This window comes from Larus michahellis, chromosome 8 (genome assembly GCF_964199755.1).
Source record: "Larus michahellis chromosome 8, bLarMic1.1, whole genome shotgun sequence".
Taxonomy (NCBI): Eukaryota; Metazoa; Chordata; class Aves; order Charadriiformes; family Laridae; genus Larus; species Larus michahellis.
In genome coordinates this window covers 40871396-40890767 of record NC_133903.1, presented here as the reverse complement: position 1 = coordinate 40890767, position 19372 = coordinate 40871396, and the positions used below count along the sequence as shown (strand labels likewise).

The 19372-nt window shown below is 38.2% G+C and overlaps 1 protein-coding gene across 2 annotated transcripts in view; it reads right to left on the bottom strand.

Annotated features, from left to right (window-relative positions):
• The window catches only part of COL24A1 (collagen type XXIV alpha 1 chain), a 150675-nt gene that overhangs the window by 105135 nt on the left and 26168 nt on the right, over positions 1–19372 (bottom strand). For both annotated transcript variants that reach the window (XM_074596551.1, XM_074596552.1), the window contains exons 6-12: positions 16359–16412; positions 14150–14203; positions 7165–7209; positions 4816–4869; positions 3570–3614; positions 1331–1384; positions 572–616 (exon numbers count right to left, since the gene is read on the bottom strand). In XM_074596551.1, coding sequence (XP_074452652.1) covers positions 572–616; positions 1331–1384; positions 3570–3614; positions 4816–4869; positions 7165–7209; positions 14150–14203; positions 16359–16412 — 351 coding nt within the window. The remainder of the gene's footprint in view (positions 1–571; positions 617–1330; positions 1385–3569; positions 3615–4815; positions 4870–7164; positions 7210–14149; positions 14204–16358; positions 16413–19372) is intronic.

Below are 19372 nucleotides of genomic sequence, written 5' to 3'. Positions count from 1 at the left end.
GGAACTCCTAGATAACTTCAAAGACTTAAAATAATAAGGTTGCAACAGAAAACAAAACACTTGGCATTGAAAATATACCACAGAAAATATGTAAAACTTGATAATGTATACTTGGCAGATTTGTGTTTATTCTCAGCTGTAGAAATATATGTTAAGTAGAGGACAGCTTTAATTTACCATAGTCCAGAAATATCAGATGTTAGAAGCAGCTGATTTGCATTCAAACCAACACCAAAATCAGACTTATGAAACTTGCATCATATCTGTACCTTGTGCTAACACTAATTTTACAGAACATATTTATGTGTTTCTGTCATCTTTTAACCCTCATGTAGCTAGTATCAGCAACCGGCCACAAGGCTCATCCTGTTAAGTCTTCCGCACTTCAGAACATCTAGTAGTTACAACCTGCACAGAATCTGCAGCACTACAAAGTACTAACTGGAAAAAATAGAACATAATCTATAGAAAAAAATAAAACTAACATTCTTCAGCTGATTAAAGTTACAGAGTGAATTACAGGTGCATTTACATTGGCAGCAGAAATTGTAACAAGTGTTAGAAGCTTTACCTGTCTCCCTTTAGGGCCTCTTTTTCCACGGAAGCCTGGGATGCCCTGAGAAAGAAATAACCCACCATAACTATGTTTTCTTTTCTTCAATAGCTTAAATTCAAGTAATTAAAACTGCATTTGATTGGAAAAGACACCATTGGTCTTTTAACAGTGCCAAGAAGCATCATGAAAAAAATAAAAATATTTGTGCAAAGAATCATAGAGACAATGTCCTACAACAGGGGGGCAGAAACACAAACTTTGCTCGTCTTTTCTGTGACCACATCAGAACAACTATGAAGAATAGCCATAACCTGTTTCCATCAAAGTATACGGCCAGACATCCTTTGTGCTCAAGAGAAGCATGAAAAATCTCAAGCGTGAAGTGACCGAGATTAAGATTTCCATGACTGGTTTTACTGCAAACATCATCTGTCAATGGATGAGTATTAATTATTGACTGAACGAAATTGCTTCAATGAAAAATACTCATTGTGGACCTTGGTGGTAAGAATAAAAAACACCCTTAATCCTTGCAGCTCTAGATTAAATTCAAATAATAATTTACGGCTGCTCTCCATTTAACTTTAGCACCAGTACATTTCATTGATTAGACTAATTAGATATGACCTATTTATTTAATTTCCTCCACATCAGTTTTGCTTTGAGACAAAGACTCAAATTAATGTTTATACCTTGTACATTTTCCCCCCATTTTGATGTATATTGCATTACTACCCAAACACCAATATTTCATCAACGTTCCATCAAACCTACCCTTTCTCCTTCAGGTCCTGGTTGTCCTGCCACACCTGGAGGTCCAATGAAACCCTAAAAACATAAGAACAACTCTTGATTACAAGGTTGGTTCCACCAACGCTGCTTGTCCCTCAGTATTGGCCAGCTATGGGTTCAGGATCCAGGGATTAAATTCAGGCTCATTTGAAACTACCAGTGAAACTCAATCAACTTGAACATGACTAGCATTTATTCTCCAATTAACAGCAAAAAATGATTCTCATTACAAGGATACAGAATCAGTTAATAAAGAAGTACTAGGAAAGTGTTCCAGTAAGACTAAGTTGCATCAGAGACTTTATTGATTAGAACAAATTAAACATGAAAAAGCTGCTGAAGTTAACCTTATTCACAAAATACATCAGAAATTATGTTCTCATCTTTAAAAAGACACTGCGTGATCACTGCTATATGCAAGAGTCCTAGAAAGTTGACCTTGTCATAAGCAGAATGTTTTCTTAAAGTTCAGCCACAATGCATTTCCCTCCCACCTTCCTCTCAGAAAGTCAGAAATAGATCCTCTCATATAATCAGTTGTATGGACACAGAAACATGCTGTTGACTCAGCAGAAATAATAGTACAATTCACAAAAATAGTAGTAGAGATAGATTCTGCACTACCAGATTCAAACTGAGATTGGAACAAAAATATTATTAGTTACTACAAAAGAATCCCTTGCTTTCGTATCTCTCTCTCTCCAGTCCTCTGATTGCAATGATTTTGGGCTCGCTGCCTTTTTTTTTTTTCAATTTAATTATGAAAGACAGTGCCCATCTTGTCATCCAGCCCTAAAGAGAGTAAGGAAAACAAAGGCACTTATCTTTTCTACAGTCTCTTAAAACAGCTGAGAAGCAGAGTATAGTTTGACTGCAGGAATGTTCTAAACTTAAAGCTCTAAAGGTACTTCGTATCATCACACAAGTAGTATGTCTCAACAGGGCTGTGTCATCGTTTTTATTGGAAGTTGCTTGTAGAATTCATATACAGGACTTAGCCTTAAGACCTGACAGGTGTTTTTTGCCAAAATTACTCATACATTGGCCATTTTTAGCTTTGTGTAAACAGAGATGTAGTAACTTTTCAGGAAGTGACTGGGATCCTTTAATGTCTTGTTGGTTGAGAGGAGAATGAGACAAAGTGCATTGAGAATCTGAACAAAAGCAAACTGAAGAAATGTAAAAGACAAAATCCCCAAGGATGCAATATCTGTTGGCACTTGGTCCTGACAAACCAATGTTTCCCCATCATTGTAATGAAAACTGACATAAAAAAAAAAACCCACCCCAAAAAATCAGACATATGTTTTAGAAACTGCTGCAGGTAAAGGCTTTGAGTAACTACATTAAAAAAAACAGGACAAAAGCAAATCTAGCAACACATTACGATTATTTTAATAGATACTTGAGAACACGGCACACTGCTCAGCAACCTGTAGAACACGAGCTGTGGGCCTGAAAACATCTAGCAAAAGGTTCCTTCAAATCCTAGGTGCAATCAGCAACATATAAGTTTCTAGAAACTCACTTCTACTGCCTGATGGGGAGAGTCAGTCTGAAAAAATACTTACACACTCACACAAGCATGTGTAGGCATGCATGTGTGCCTATTAACAAAAATACAAAACAAACAAACAAACAAACAGAAGAAAGCCAACCTATTTTACCTCCAAGAATAATCAAAAGCAAACCTACAATCAGCAGAGCATTAAGAGCCTTCCGTCCCTGGGATATATGTGACTACAACAGAACCACTCTAAAATCTCAAGATCACTTTTATGGGTTTTAGATGACAAGACGGCTTCCCTTTATCAACTTCTGTAGCTGTTACAGATTGCAAATGCCAGATATGTCTCCCTTATTGACAGCTTCCATTATGGAAATAATGCTTCAGGCAGGAAACGTCCGCTCCTCTTCACTCCCAGCTCTCACACCCCCACATTCAGTACTGCCTTCCTCCTCTTGCCTGCATGCATTCCAAGTGAGAGGAAGGGTAACTATAGAAGGCTGCTCTATGCTGCTCACCGTGGAAAAAAAAAATGCATCCTTACGTGTATTTTGAAAGAAATGCTATGTTTTGTCATTTGTAGATTTTGTAAAGACAGAGTAGTTCAGTGGGCATACAATTTGCAGAGGTGAATGAAATTCCCCATCCCCTTTCTTATGTACTGTATGGGTAAAAATAGACACACATGCCAAAATGCTTAAAATGCTTACTTACTCGTACACCTTTAGGACCTGGGTTACCTTCTGGTCCAGCTAAGCCCTATTACAAAAAGAAATTAGTTGTACTTCATTTTAAACAACCAGATATGCTCTATTTAAAAGAACAGTAACAGCATTTGTTAACTGCAAACTGGCAATACGTTCTCAAAATGATTAGGATTGAAGAGGGTGTCATCAAGCAGTCCCCTGGGACCATGTTCAGAAAGGTCTCCCATTAATTCATGGCTGAGACTTAGACTGAAACTTCCTTTACATTAAAATTATTCCTTCTGGGAGGAAATTGTTTTCCAGATCCAGTGATCTGGCATTACAGTGACAGGATTTTTCATAAGCTTTTATATTTGGACACCTTTCCAATTATTTTGGAGCTAATGTCAGAATAGCAAATGTAGTCCAAATGCTCTAAACACTTTATGTGATTCAACATAAACATGTTATCATCTATTACCGCATAAAATATTGTAATGGAATTTTAAAATACATACCCATTACAAACCTAACCCAATAAAACACTGAAGTATTGGTCAAATTCACTTTTTAAGCAGACGCAAAACCACAGTCAATTGTTGAATTTGGCCCATATACCTTTAGATGGGGAAAATAATGAATATTTCTACTTTATGTCTTATCTGTATTACTGGACTAAGGTATCTGTTAGCTTATACATAATTTAAAAAAAAAAATAAAATCAGTATTTATGTAAGTGCTTGTGTTCATAGAAAGCTGCTTTCTGGCTTTATTGGCTCTCCTTCTCAAATATCTGAAGGGGGGGGAAAAAAACTCCAAAGCCATCTTTTAATGGTCCGTTTCTCTAAAGGGCTGAAGAAATAGTTTCAGCATTGAAGTAAATACATTGGTGAAAATCATGAAGTATACTACAACAGGCAGTTTCCTATTGCTTCTGAACTTGAAATACGAAGAAGCTAAAACACACAGAACCACATGAGGTTTATGAAGGAGTGTAAAGTGTTTAGACATTCAGTACTTTGGCAATGTCATTTATGAATTCCAGAAAGGTACAGCATTAATGCATTTAACCCATTCAAGTTTAAAAACCTTGAGACTCAACATTATGTAAAGGGCACTACATGTAAAAGAGATTTGTTTCAAGGATAAATGACAGGATGTGAACAAATACATTTATACTATTAGTAGTTCCAAAAGAGTTAGATAGGGTACTTTTGAGAAGAACACCCAAGAGAAACCCCAAAACTACAAAGACATTAGTATAGTTACTGCACCTGCCTGCCAGGGTAACCAACTGCGCCAATATTTCCAGCCATTCCAGGAATTCCCTAAGTGGAAAAGGAGGTGGGGGGGAAAGAAAAAAAAAAAAAAGAAAGAAAGAAAGAACAAACAGGTTTAATGTCATGTTTTGGAGTTTATTTGGTTTATCACTTTTCTTTAAACATCTATTCATAACACAGCTTAAGCTCATGGAAAAAATGCTTTTTGAGCAAGCTACACAGCAACACGCTAAAATTTACTCAGCACACATAAGTAACTCCACCAATTTCAGCTACAGATCCTTTTAAAAGCATTACAAAAAGAGTCTAAGATTTTGTGAAATACAACAGTTTTTACTATTACCATAATAAAAATATAGATGCTTTTTTAAAAAAGTAATTGAGGAGGACTATAGGAGACAGGTCCTTGTAATGAAGTAACTGCAATGGTCTTAGCTGCATTTGAACAAATGCGTTAAATGTTTTATTAAGAATTCTTGTCTCCTTACAAAGCCAATTTTTTTTGTTTCTTTCAGAATCAGGTCAATATTGCATTGGATTAGTCACGAATACATAGAACTTCTCTCCATCTTATTCCTCCTAATGAAATCCAAAAGCCATTTTTGTTGTTTTATTACTTAATATCTGCACGTCTGACTGTTTATTTTCAGGAAAATGTGCTTTTCTGAAATGGCACCAAATGCCATGGGGCCCATCACCGAGAGACATAGGAAGCTCCCCCTACTTCTCTTCAGTTAATTTTATTTTAAACAAGCCAAGTCCATAAATTGGACGCTCTCCCAGGCTGACCCTTCCACCCACTGTCATATGTCAGTGTTACCATAGTAATGGATCAGGACTTCCTCTCTGAGCTGTTCACAGCTGATTTATGGTGAAACAGCAGCCTTAGGAAGCAGAACTCAGAAGTGCAGATGCAAAAAGTGGTTGCAGTATTTTTCATTTAAATGAGCTGCCATTGAGATGAGTCTGTCGCCTGCTTTCAACTGGTAGTGATTCATCTTCTGACAGATGTTCTGTCATGGAACTAGGATCCATGGTCTCCTATTTTGGCTCAGCTGTACCTCAAAATACGCATATATGGAAAAACTAGAAAAGCAGTATAATCATTGCATTTACAATTTATCTTTTAAAAACTTTTACTTTGTTACCAGCTGTTCAAGGAGTTCTTCAATTCACAAATTCAGAGGAATGTCTGTCCTCACTGTACATACTTCTAAAAACTACAAACACAGGTAGGTGCCACAGATGACAAGTAACTGGTCTAACTCATCACCTTCACCAGCCAGGCCTGAAAATACCAGCAATAAGAACTACGTGCAAAATAAAACTTTTTCATCCAAAGTGTTGTCTTAAAAGTTATGTCAGAGTATTTTCTAAGTGATAATAGTGAAAGAAAATATTTAAAGCAGCACTATGAGAACACTGAGATATCAAACAGTTGCACATCACCAGTTTTCACATTCTTGAACATGAATTGCCTTCAAAGGAACTTATATGCTTGATTGCATGAATAATGAACAGAATTACTTTTCAGTGCAAGCTTCACTTTTTCTCTTCCACGGTAACTAACCGATTACTTTTCACCTGCAACTTCTTCAAAGATTGAGACTTCTTCAAAGATTGAGACATTCTTCTCTTGATGTTAAGAATTACTTTTTTTTTTCCAATGGCTATCTCTATCTCATTGCTAAGTTATAGTCATCACAGAAAAGTGCATGTGGGCCTATAATAAAAATCACCACTCATTCAGTAAAGATTTGTGTATAAAACTCATTAAAGTCACTGATGATGATAATGAGTTTTTATCTCCCTTTGGGTGTCTGTCATCTGTTATCATCACTGTTTCCCTTTCAGTGTCATCCAAAAGGAGACTTGTGATTCCATCTACTCTCCTATTAGGAGCCTCATTAATGCTAACAAGGCACATCAGCAACTGGATGTCTTTGAAATTTACATTCAGATTGCTTCTTGAACTGACATGGAAGTGAGAAAAAGCACTAAATAATCATTTAATTTTCTACATGCCAGGAAATTTAAAATGCATTAATTCAGTAGCGATTTTGAGAGAATCTGAACTGTGCCTCTAATAAGAATTTTACACCAACCTCCACCAAGCCAGTGTGGTAGCTGAACAAGCTGGTCTTTTCCATTTCATTTAGACCATTTTTTACCACACCAACCTCTAAGTAATCTGAATTATTGGTCAACAACTATCAAGTATTTCCTTAAGCAGTCAGTAATTTACACTGATTGCTTATATTGAACGCTTATATTGGGTTATGTATTCTTCTATCCTCAATTGTTCCTCTGTAGAGTATAGTGTACAGTTCTTTCACCACTTACCTGCTCACCCCGTGGCCCTTGCAGTCCCAGATAACCCTTAAGACCCTGCAGGTAGAGAAACAAACATGTGATAAACACACTTAAAGACATAAACTGGACCGTTTTTTCCTTCTCCAATCTCCCTTTATGAAGAAAAAAATTATCCAAACTTGTTTGCCTGCAGCATTAGCATGGTTTACATTTAGCAGCTCATATGAAAGCTGAGTGAGAGAAAAGGAGTAAGAAATCTTCATGGCATTTTAGACAATTTCAAGATATCAGCATGCTTAAAGATATTTCCAGACTTGTACTCTTTTAAATAAATGAGCACATGGGATGCTGTTGCTGGTTATTGCTGAAACTGAATTTCAAATCCTTGATTTCAAAGGATTGAACCCTATTCAAAGGATTGAATCCCTATTTCAAATCCTTGTCATTATGCCCTTTCTGAACAAGGCAGTTCAGAGGAGAGGTAAAGTAGAGGGTCATCACAGACTATTCTAGGACACTCTCAAGACAGACAGACCTTCCAGGACACAACACCTCTTTTTAAAATTAACATAGAACAAATTCCAGCCCTTATATGACGAAATTTACATCGGTAGGAAGGCTATTGCCTGTTCCTCATCCCAGAAATATTCCCTGTGTCGCTGGAATCACAAAGCTGTCAAACATTACTCCCTTTGCATTGACCATTTCATGCATATTTTAGCTTTTAAAGAAATAAAGAATTCTTTAAGAATTAAAAAAAGAGCTGGACCCTGCCACCTTCATAAGTACACTGCAAAGGGGAACCTTCTTCTTGGATGTCTTTACACTGTACTAAACATACCCGGACAAGATGGCCTAAAAGGGAGGCTCTAACAGTTGCATGATTGATGTAGGAGCTAAGTGTCTGGTCTCCACATCCCTTGCAAGAGGTACTGGGAAGACGCATTTCCAAAAGCTGCAGCTTGAAAGACTAAAACAATCCTTATTCTGGATAGAAATCTATCATAAAATTGGCCTCAAAGACAGTGACTGAGTAGCGGGAGTGTCTTGGCTGATGTCAAACATCTGGCTGCCTTGCAGCATGATGACACTCATTAGTCAGTAGAGACTTGAGACCCACTGTAATAAGAAGGAATTCTGCAACTGATTTCAGCAGTTGAAGTATCCCAAAGTTTTGGACAAGCTTCTGCATGACCACAAGAGTATTTCTGTATGAAATTAATTTTATTATCATATACAAAATTAAAAGATGGAATGAATTTTGCTTGGTGATAATTTTAGATGATAGAAGAGAAAGGCCTCTGTAAGGCTTTAAAATTTGCAATTTTGCCATTATAGGCTTGCTTGAGGAATCTTGATCCAAGAGACATGTACTCATTAAGAAACCCAAAGGCCTCATTTTCTCAAAACCCAACACAGCAGGTGTATCCTTTCATTTTGCTAATCACACACAGGGCATTGCCAGTTTGCAAAATTGTAACGTATTCTGGCTTCACTCCTGTCCTGTAGCTTAAGTCTAAATAATTTATGTATGTTATCTTGTATCTAAGGAAGCCAGTGGTCTGCATTGCTGTTAGGAAGAAAAAAATAAATAAATCTGTAACAGATAGCCAGGAGCTGATCTTGGACAAACCAGTTAACATGAAATATCCCAATTTATTATATTAACGCATGCCTAAAACCGAATTTTGTTATTGAATTGCTAAAGCAGAACTAAAGACGCCAGCATAAACCAGTAACTTATCTTTAACATTCAAAATGTGCCCCAAAGCCATATAATTTTTCACAGTCCCAGCCCACTCTGTATTTCATGAGTTTTATCCATTTCAGAATTTTATTGTCTCTCTATGCTTAAACGATCAACTAAAGTAGGTGTTGCTAGAAGAGATTTCTCAAGTAGTTTATTATTTCTGTGCAAGGAGAAAAGGAAAGCAAATGCTGCTCCACACAGAAACACTCAAAGAGAAGTTTATCACAATTTAGTTTCAAAGTGGGTCAGTTGATTAACATCTGCATGGACATTCTCAAAAGAAGGCACAGAAGGAACTCTGAGATGAAGAAGGACTGATTACTGGTGCGAATGTTTCTACAACTTCTTACAGAGGAAAACTGCTCTGCACTCGTATTTTAGAGCAGTACGCCCATATTCTTATTCAGAGCTAACATGGCCTTAAGTCATTCTAACTCACTTAATGCTGGTTGGGAATGAAGATAAACCATGCTAAAATGAGTATCATTCCAAATAGAGGGTTCTCACACAAGGGTTTCCTTTCCTGTGAGTTAGCTAACCCTCTTCAAATTCTTAGTTTTCTATTAGTTTGTTTTCGTATTCTTGAGCGTAACCGTATAAATAAGACGCAGTTTGCTCTGAGCTAAGATGAAAGTAAACAAGAAGAGTACAAGTTCACACTGGTTTGCCAAATGAAATACCTCCCAATTTCTAATGAAGATTAATGCTCTGATTTAAAAGCCCAATGTGGAAGAGAAAGGTTTGAAGCTTCCAATTATAGCAATACAGACCTCAAGCATATCACAAAAGACACAGCAAGTTGTAAGAATACTTTGGACTGCGTGCGAGAAAAATATTTACTGCCAACTAAAACGACTCAGAAAAGACTTCATAGCAAGTTTAAGTGTCTGACTTCTACCATATGCCTAGCACAGTGGGACCCAGACTGAGTGACTGTATATAGCAAAATGTAGACGTAAAATCGTAACAGCAAGGACTGTTCAAGCCAAGTCTTTCCATCTTACTAGTGCCCATTGTGTTTTACTAAAATTTCTATGCATTTGTTACTAAAATACACCTGGCACAACACCAGCAACTTTGTTAGAGAGCCAAGAAGTTTCTGTAACCTCTGAAAACCAGCAGGTGAACTATTATACCTAATGCTACAACCAGCAGCTATAGAGAGAGATATTAGAGTTTGAAAAGCGTCAGGAAAAAAATTTCTGGGCATGGGGTAAGTATAGCATATAAACAGATTTCCATGCACTGTAACATGAGCCTTTCCAAAGCTTACTTATCAGCTCCACGTCGTCATCACACAGCATCTAGGTTTTAAAAACTTCTTCATCAGCAAATGTTTTGGGTTTGGTTTTTTTCTCCCTAGCTCCATTCTATCTTGTTTGCTGATGTTTATTAACACAACTAAGATTTCACCTAGCATCTCTTATCCTGAATATCCTAAATAATGGAAGTATCACTTAAAAAAAATAGCATACATATAGAAGACGGACCTTTTCTCCATCTAATTCAGTAGAGGAATTTCCCTTACAGAGTTGAAGCTTCCTCCTGCTCAAGGAAAATTGCACTCTCTAGGAGAAGCAGTGGGGGATGCTTGGTAGCATAATGTTGACATCACTATAGTTACTGCTTTGAAATTTATCTATCATCTGCATTACCCTTTACCGGATGCAAAAGTCAAGACAAAAGGAAATATGGAGTCCTTCTCAGGTTGCAACCAAGTTTCTTCCTTCAACATGTCTTGCCATATTATACTTTAGTATGTGAATTTTATCAGGATTTTATAGATCCAGATTCCCGTGATTTACCATTACACGCATATTAGGGAATAAAGCTAGCCCAAAAACTGTAGCCAATCTTTTAAAAAAATGTTTTCCAATGTCATTACAAAGTACCTGCAACCACAAAGGCACTGCATTCATTCTAATGTACGGGGATGAACGCAGGCAAGTTAATGCCCAGGAGTAATGTCCTTTGGCTGACAGTCTGCCCCCCAGTACTCTGGCTAGCAGAGGCAAGTACTTGCCTGTCTGTACAGTGAAGCAGGCGCTTTTGGGGAGAGGGGGAAGGAGAGGGCTTCCGCTCTGTGAGGTCTCTGGACTGATACAAGGGAAGTTTTGAGGGCTGATTTAAAGATGGTCCTGTCAAGACTGCTCCGGATATGAGACCCTGCAACTGCTCCGGAAACAACACTCTTCTCAAACTAACCCTCATCTCCTGCCATTGCTTCTCTGCTTCAAGAGACCTCTAAGCACTTCATAAACATGCAATTTTCTGTTCTTACACTGGAATAAATTTGGAGCCCTACCCCAAACAAAACTTGGCTTTTTCTAGTGTGTGTTACAGGCATGAGAAATACGTCATGTTTTATTCGCAACCACAAGGACACATACTCCGACGCATGGCATGTAATGAAAAATAAAGTCAATCACAATAATCTGTTCCCAGAGTCCTGATTATTAGCAGACATTTGTTTTACTATCTCACTAAAAACCTGTAGATTTTCAGCTTTATAAAAAAGAAACACATCATTTTATAGTACTAGTGCTACTCTATTGCACGGAAGGCTTCAAAAACAATTTATTTTTTTTTGGGGGGGGGGGGGGGTCTAAAATGAATCTTTCCAAGAAACTTGCCTAACATTATCTCAGATATTCAGAAAAACAGATCCAAAAGCACATTGAATATGGCTTCTCAAAGTCACTCTTGTCAAAAAAAGTGAAAATAATATGCATGCTTGCCTCAAACTTCCACAACGCATGTTTTTGTATAAGCACCAAATAACGTTGCACAGGAAGTTCAGAATCAGACAAATTCTGATTAGAAAAATTATTAAAGTGCAGTTTCCTCCATAGCCACCCTGAAGTGGGGTGATCACGCCTTGCGGAGCGGCAGCAGGCATTGCAGCTCACCCTCCACTTCAGCTCTCCAAAGCCACCACTCCAGTTAATGGGAAATGGATGAATTCCGTAAAGAAAAAGCCTAAATTTCTAGGTCTTTCAGGAAAACGAAACCGAAATCAGTGAGACAAAAAGTAATTGCCATGAAATGAACACAAATTTATATTACACCACTAAAAATATCTGTAAGAACATTAGAGATTTTATTCACTATCAAGTATCTCACTGTTTAGAAACTACTCAGTTAACACAAGCTGACTGTCAAAATTGAATAGAATTTGGGACACCATTAACTCAGGATTTTTTTATTTTCCTTTTTATCCAGGTAAGAAAAAATATTGGAAATATATTATTTATTCAATATTATAGCAACTCCCCCAGTTGTACTGGGGTACAAAAAAAAGGAAGCATTTGATTTTTCTGCAGTATTTTCTTGCAGCAGGTTTACTTCACAGATACTTGTGCTCACATTCCTTTGAAAATAATTTCTGAGCTCACAATGAACTAACAGCATGTTGACTTATTTACATATATTGAAAAGCAGTAACTAAAGATCAGTTATTTAAAATACAATAAATTGTGGGCTTGTCATTAAAAAAATTAAGCATGAAACACTTTTAACTGTTTTCAGGTGTAGTGCTGTTCAAAAGCTGGTATTCTGGGTCAGGCAGAAGTTATCTTAAACATGGTTCTAGTTAGTGTCTGATGTATACAACATGGAAACAGAGAGTAAAATTTCCAATGATCAAGTGAGCATGATTCTCCACAGAGTCTCTAACCCCCAGATAAGGAGTGAATTCTTGTGGCAGGAAGAGAGCATGATGGCCATAAGATTTTAATTTCCTTGCCCCCAAATGTCAGTCTCATGATCCAGAACAAGTGACAGCTGCTTCCCATCTAAAAAGCTTTAAAACAAGAACTACTTTGTTTTCAGAGCAAACCTATAAACCTAATGAAATAAGAAAGCACAATAGTTGGGCCACCTTGAGATTCCCTAAGATCAGCGGTGACAAATGCTATCAGTGTCCAGGCTTGTAGGTTAACTCTCAACAGAGGGGATACAAAGGCTTGTCACAACTCTACATTTTCTCAGTTCATGGAACTGTGGGCCACATGTTTGGCAAAATATATTTCCACACTCCCCCTGGTGCTAATTCAGCAATAGCTTCCTGTTCTAGTCACATTTTTACTATGTTTTGGTCAATTCTAGAAATGAACGACTAGACTTTTTAAAAGAAATACAAAATGATTGTTATACACTTTATGATCAAGACAATGTTGAACAAAACCATCTTAAAACATAACACTGCCATTTTTCTTCAGTTTCAACAGTAGGCAAGCATTTAATTAATATTCTTTCTCTATATGTCAAAAATTAAGGCCAAAAATACCAGGGCTTACTTTTCTAACAAGTCATTCCATCCTTTTGATGGTCACTTTATAGCTGCCTTTAGTGTTGCATACTACTTCAAAATTCTGCTGTGATATCTGTTCTCTATGTTTTTCTATTACACTTGCAACACCAAACTACCTTCTGCAAAGACAGTGTTTAATAATACTTTCCCCCCAGGTTTCTTGATGATTGTTGCCACCCCACCAGTTTGCGGCCATCTGACTTATCAGAGCAACCTACCGGATTCACGTGAGCTGACCTCTACTTTCATATAAACTATATTCACTCCCGCAGTCTTCTGTGCTCATTTTCTTAAGGTTGTCTCATTTCCTCTGTTGTCATCCTTCATGTTCTCTTCCCAAAACTATCTGTCTGCCTTATGCTTTCCCGTATACATAGGACTGCCCTAATTTGGATATATTTCTTAAATGCAGTGTGTTTCACCTGACATTTCTCATATTAAAAAATATTGTGTTATGTAGCATCCAAAATTGGAACTTATTCCACCTGAGTTCTATTTTAGCAATTTTGGCACATGTTTGGAAAAAATCAAATAATTCAGTGCAGAAACACTAAGCATACGATCCCAGGGAGCATTTTCTATACTATAAAATACGCAATACAGAAAAAGCAATGAAAAAGCTATTACTGAAAATGGAATACAATTGATTTTAAAATGGCTGTATCGCGCAGGCAAGCCTATCTTCCCTAGAACCTATTCTGTTTGAGCAGGGGTACACCATGCCTTTTGAAGAACACCAACCTAAGCAGCTGTGATTTACATTCTGTTGCAATGATCGCATTTAATTTAGTTGCAAGGGAAGGTTTTGCACTGTTGGCCTTGGAGCCTGACATAGTAGACAGTCACAGTACCAACAGCAACCTTCTCCATGGCCTCTTTACCACCAGACATCCACCTAATGGCCACTGATTTGAGACAGGGAGGGTTACATGAAAATGGAAACAGAATCTTACCTTCTGGCCTTTGATCCCAGGTGGGCCTGGAAAGCCTATGGGGCCTGGATCACCCTGTACAACAAAAACATCCAGAATCATCATGTTTCACTGGAACATGACACAGGCCTGTACACATGTAGGACTTCCTACCTTCTCTGCATTCTTAGATAATTGGTATGAAGAGGTAGCTAACATTGATTGAACAGGCATAGATTTTTATTTTTTTTTTTTAAGAGGAAGAAAACTGAAAAGGCAACAGTTCCTCAGTTGCAGCCGCCTGGTGCAATGTGCATGCTCCTGCATCATACGACATGGCCAAATCATGGGCAGAACAGACTTAGTTCACAACCTCACAACACTTAATTTTAGCTAACATAAATGGGAATAAAGAAGCTATACGATTCTTGAGGTAATGCTTCCCTCAGAAGTGAGTGGTTTCACCTCAAATTAATATATATATTTAACTATCACTCTTTATTGTTTGTGTTACTGTTGCTGTGCCAACAAACCTCAACCAGGAATCAGGACACCATTATGGTATGTGCTGCATAAAACATGGCTTAAATGTAATCTGTGCAAAAGACAACATGAACGACGCACATAGACAAAGGTGTTATGGTGGCACGTGGCTATTCTCATTCAAGTTCTTTAAACTTTGCAACTACATGATGGTATATGTGAATGAGAATTAGAGCATCTCAAATGCTAGGGAGATGGAAAAAGATACTTCTTTTTTAATGGTTATTGCAGATGGGGAAGAAGGGAAGGTTGTTCCAGTTCTTTTTTCCTTGCTCAGGACTGATGGTGAAGGGACTTGCTCTTTCACGATTAGAGCCAAAATTCAAATTCAATGAGTTAAGGGACAGATCCTGGAAGAGAGTTAGCATCAAAGTAAATTCAAGTCCATCACTTGGGGTAAGCAAATTTGACTTGGGTGAAGAACTAAGACACCAAAATAGTGGTAACTATAAAAATGCCTATCAATCCCCTATTTTTGGACTATAGATGCATTCTACGTGTGTTTAGGTGTAGGTCATACATATATACAGGTGGGTTTTAGACTGTTCTGTCGCAGCTTGGGCTCATGCCAAAGAATATACATTGAGTTTCGTGTAGACACTTATAGCTCACAGCATTATGATTAGGTTGCCAAAAGCAAAAGCTGGTTAAATTAAAATAATGTTGCTATTTCTACAAAATCTGCACTTAAATTTCCTATCATTGCATCAAAAGACACACTTCTGAATTTTGCTCAGCAGTCCATTAACATTGAAAATACATATTTGTGAATTTTAGGGTTTGACAGAACATATGCATTAAAAAAATATGTTATTTTACGTACACATCAGCAGGTAGTAAACAATAATTATTTTCTAATGCTTGCTTCATTTCAGAGAGTGGTCCTGGACTCCTACAGTGTTTTCTACTTAGCACAAATGTTCCACAATTGAACTACTAGGAAATACTCTTAATAAAACACCATAAATACAAGATATTCTAAAAGATATAGTGCAGGCTAACACATTAGAATGCAAACATGCAATTACATCTTTTTAATATTATCACATTGATTTTAAAGTTTCATACACAGTCAGTAGATTTACAATCTAAAAATGAAATAATTACAAACTTCGAAACCCATAATTTCTATGAAAAATCATTTTAAATATTTATACTCAAATATTTCGGGCAGAGAGAGCAACCACTAGTTTAGCTGAAGCAGCTTAGGAGGAACCCACAGGAAAAGCCTCCGAAGTGAAAGGACAAATCTTAGCATCAAAAGTCTGTTAAAAAAAAGTGGTTAAATACAACATGACATGTAATAACGTGTGCACTTGTCATCACCATATTTTGTCTGTCTCGCACAACTTTCTGGACTAATGCAAGGTACTAAAAAAACCTGGAATCTGTACTTTGTTAATCAGTGTGAACAGAATTCAATTTTATTGTTCAAAAAATACTTCCCATTTAATTTTGTTAATTTTATTTTTATAAATGAAACAAAACATATAATTTAAGTTTCAGCTTTGAATATAATTTTTTATTTGTCTTTGGTTCATTACATCACCTGTGCCTGCACTGGTCAGACTCATATAATTGTCAAAACATACCAGCATCACAATAAATACAAAGCATTGTGCTGTTATAACTTGTCGGAATATTAAACAACACTTTAACAGAAGAATGAGACAGACAAAACATTCCTCTATAATTAAGAAAATATTACCTTTTCTCCACGTTTTGCCTGTCCTGGAGAGAATCCTGGGTCTCCTTTAGGGCCCTGTCACAGAGAAATTAAGACCATTAATATCATTAGGGAAGAGAGTTTTCAATAATATATATGGAAACAAATATTTTCAACTGTTATAGCAAGTGAAGGGGGAACGTTCACATAAAACTCACTTGTCTTTACAGATTTTTTTTCCCCATAATTTTTTCAGTAAAGAACTACAAAAAAACCGTAATAGCATGAGTTCACATCGAAATGAGATTCGTATTTTCCAAATTTCATAACGTCACAACAACTTTTGATAAGCAGATTTTTTTGGTAAATCCGAGCAGGGTTACAGCAGACTCCCCAGCTGAAATGCTCTCCTCATGTCTCCACCACCCCAGGACACCATCTATTCCCCGAACACTGAGCAAGAGTATTGGGCTGTATTACTGCCTTGACTATAATCTTGTCCAGACTTCCTCACGCTCAGTACCACCCCCACACAGCATGGACAGGGCTCTAAACATGCAGCAAAGGCCTCTCTTCGATCACAAATTACTTCCTAGCAGATGAGACTGCTCATCATTCTTGGCCAGGAATTACTGTCCACATCCAAGACTAGGCCGCGGAGAGGGGAAGGACCCTGCCACTCCGATCTCTCCTGTTTCAAACTCCCCGCTGACAGAGGCCGCCGCCACCACACGAAACGCTGCAGAGGCCTGGGGCCTGCCATGGGCCTGGAGCCAGGGCTGGTCGGGCCCTGCAGCGCCGGGCAGCCGGCCCTGCAGCGCCCATCGGCCACGGGCAGCCGACCCACACCCCTCAGAGTCAAATTCACTGTCCTTGAAACAGGAGTCACCAGCAAATGGCACCTCTGGAGACAGCCCCGGGTGAACTGCTTCACCCTGACCGAGTAGTCCCCTGGGGAGTTCCCAGAGCCAGAGCCTGAAACCACATTCGTGCACTAATAACTGAAAACACAGTGACTGAGGAGGAAATGGGGAACCCCTTGGCCTAATTCATACTAAAAGCTGCATGCAAAAGGCACTGGAAGATTTCATTGACCTGTTCATATAAATCATAGAATGGTTAGAGTTGGAAGGGACCTTAAAGATCATCCCATTCCAACCCCCCTGCCCTGGGCAGGGACACCAACCACTAGACCAGGCTGCTCAAAGCCTCATCCAGCCTGGCCTGGAACACTTCCAGGGATGGGGCATCGACAGCTTCCCTGGGCAACCTGTTCCAGTGCCTCACCACCCTCACAGTAAAGAATTTCTTCCTAGTATCTAATCTAAATCTACCCTCTTCTAGTTTGAAGCCATTACCCCTCATCCCAGCACTACATGCCCCTAGAAAAAGTCCCTCTGCAGCTTTCCTGTAGGCCCCCTTTGAAGTACTGGAAGGCTCCTATAAGGTCTCCTACAGTGCTCTTGATTTCTAAGCCGTAGAATAACACTGGGTGTTACACACAAGCATCAAGATCTACTCTTCTCACTCAAAAATACATTTTATGTAGCCAAGGAAATAAATGTTACTATTGAAGTATCCCACAGCAATGCTAGATTAAAAATAATATGTGCCCTTCACTGAAAGGTAGCTCACAGTCATCTAGCAAGTCCCCATCCTCTTTCTCCCTCCCCATCATGAAGGCAGGATCAAGATCACAAGTCACTCCCAGGACCAGATGGCTGGAGATTCCAGGCCGTCCAAAGCAAAGTCAGGTTGGACAGGGCATTGAGCAACCTGATCTAATGAAAGGTGTCATTGCCCGTGGCAGCGGTATTGGACTAGATTATCTTTAAAGGTCCTTTCCAACCCAAACCATTCTAGGATTCTAAAATTGGGAAAAACGCCTGTGCAGACATTGCCAGCACAATGCTACTGTCAGGGGAAACACTGGATGCTCAGAAGGACATACACGACAAGCAGTTCAAGGCTTCCTGACGGCCAGCCATTTTAGATCTGTAACATACAGGGCTTTCATGTGAAATGCTGCGGGACCAGATCCTCCTCTTGTGAACGGTGCTGCAGATTGGGGTTATTGTTCCCTCTGCAGTTCAGATTTGCACACGAGGCCACTTGAGAAGTTAAGCTTGTTGAATACTAAATAAAGGCTGGAAATATGGCAAAATGAATCTGTTATGTTAAATTGATGTGTCAGGTCACAGAGAACAGTTCTTCAGCATGGCAGGAGTTGTCCGAATATTTTACAGCTGATTTACTTTTTGGAAGGTAAATAGTTATATTCCTTGAAGAACTCCAGTCTGTCTCCTGCTTCCGTTTTCCAGTGCAGGCATATTAAACTAACAGTTGTAATAAAATTGTCATCATCTCTCGGCTAGTTAAAACAAAGGCCTTCTGATAACTTGATAACTTACCCATCACCTTTCCCTTCCCTTTAAGCACAATTAATTCCTCATTATTTTTAATATAAATGCATGGCCTTCAGTTGTGGATTAACAACACTTCACCACAGGTTAAGATTTGAGGATAAAATAAAGCACTTCATTATTTAATCTATGTAACTTTATAGTGTAGTTAGAACAGTGCCAGAATCCACAAACTAGATTTTCTTAACTAATCTATTTTTTCAGAGGGCCAGGAATGCAGCCAAACTTCATGAATACTTTTAAATTACTTTAAAAACACCCACTAACTGTTTATCAGGAATTAAATGCCAGGGACATCAGTTATCGATTGGAACTGCTGGCACCCGCTCAGGACTGGATACTATACTGTAAGGGTATTAGCTAATGTTGTTCCATGCTTCAAAAGCAAGTGCATAAAGGATGCTTCAGCACAGGAGGGAAAAACTCATGCATCTCAAAGGCAGAATAAAATTCTGCATTAATTTACTGCCAGAAAAATGTTGCAACTCGTCTATGATATTTTAAGATCAAACAAAAGCGTGTTTCATTTCAGCTTACAGTCAGTGCGGGTCAACTGGATCCTCAAAGTCAAACCTTGGTGAGCACCTGGCTAATTTTTATTTAAAGACAAGTGTTTCAGAAGATACTTGTATT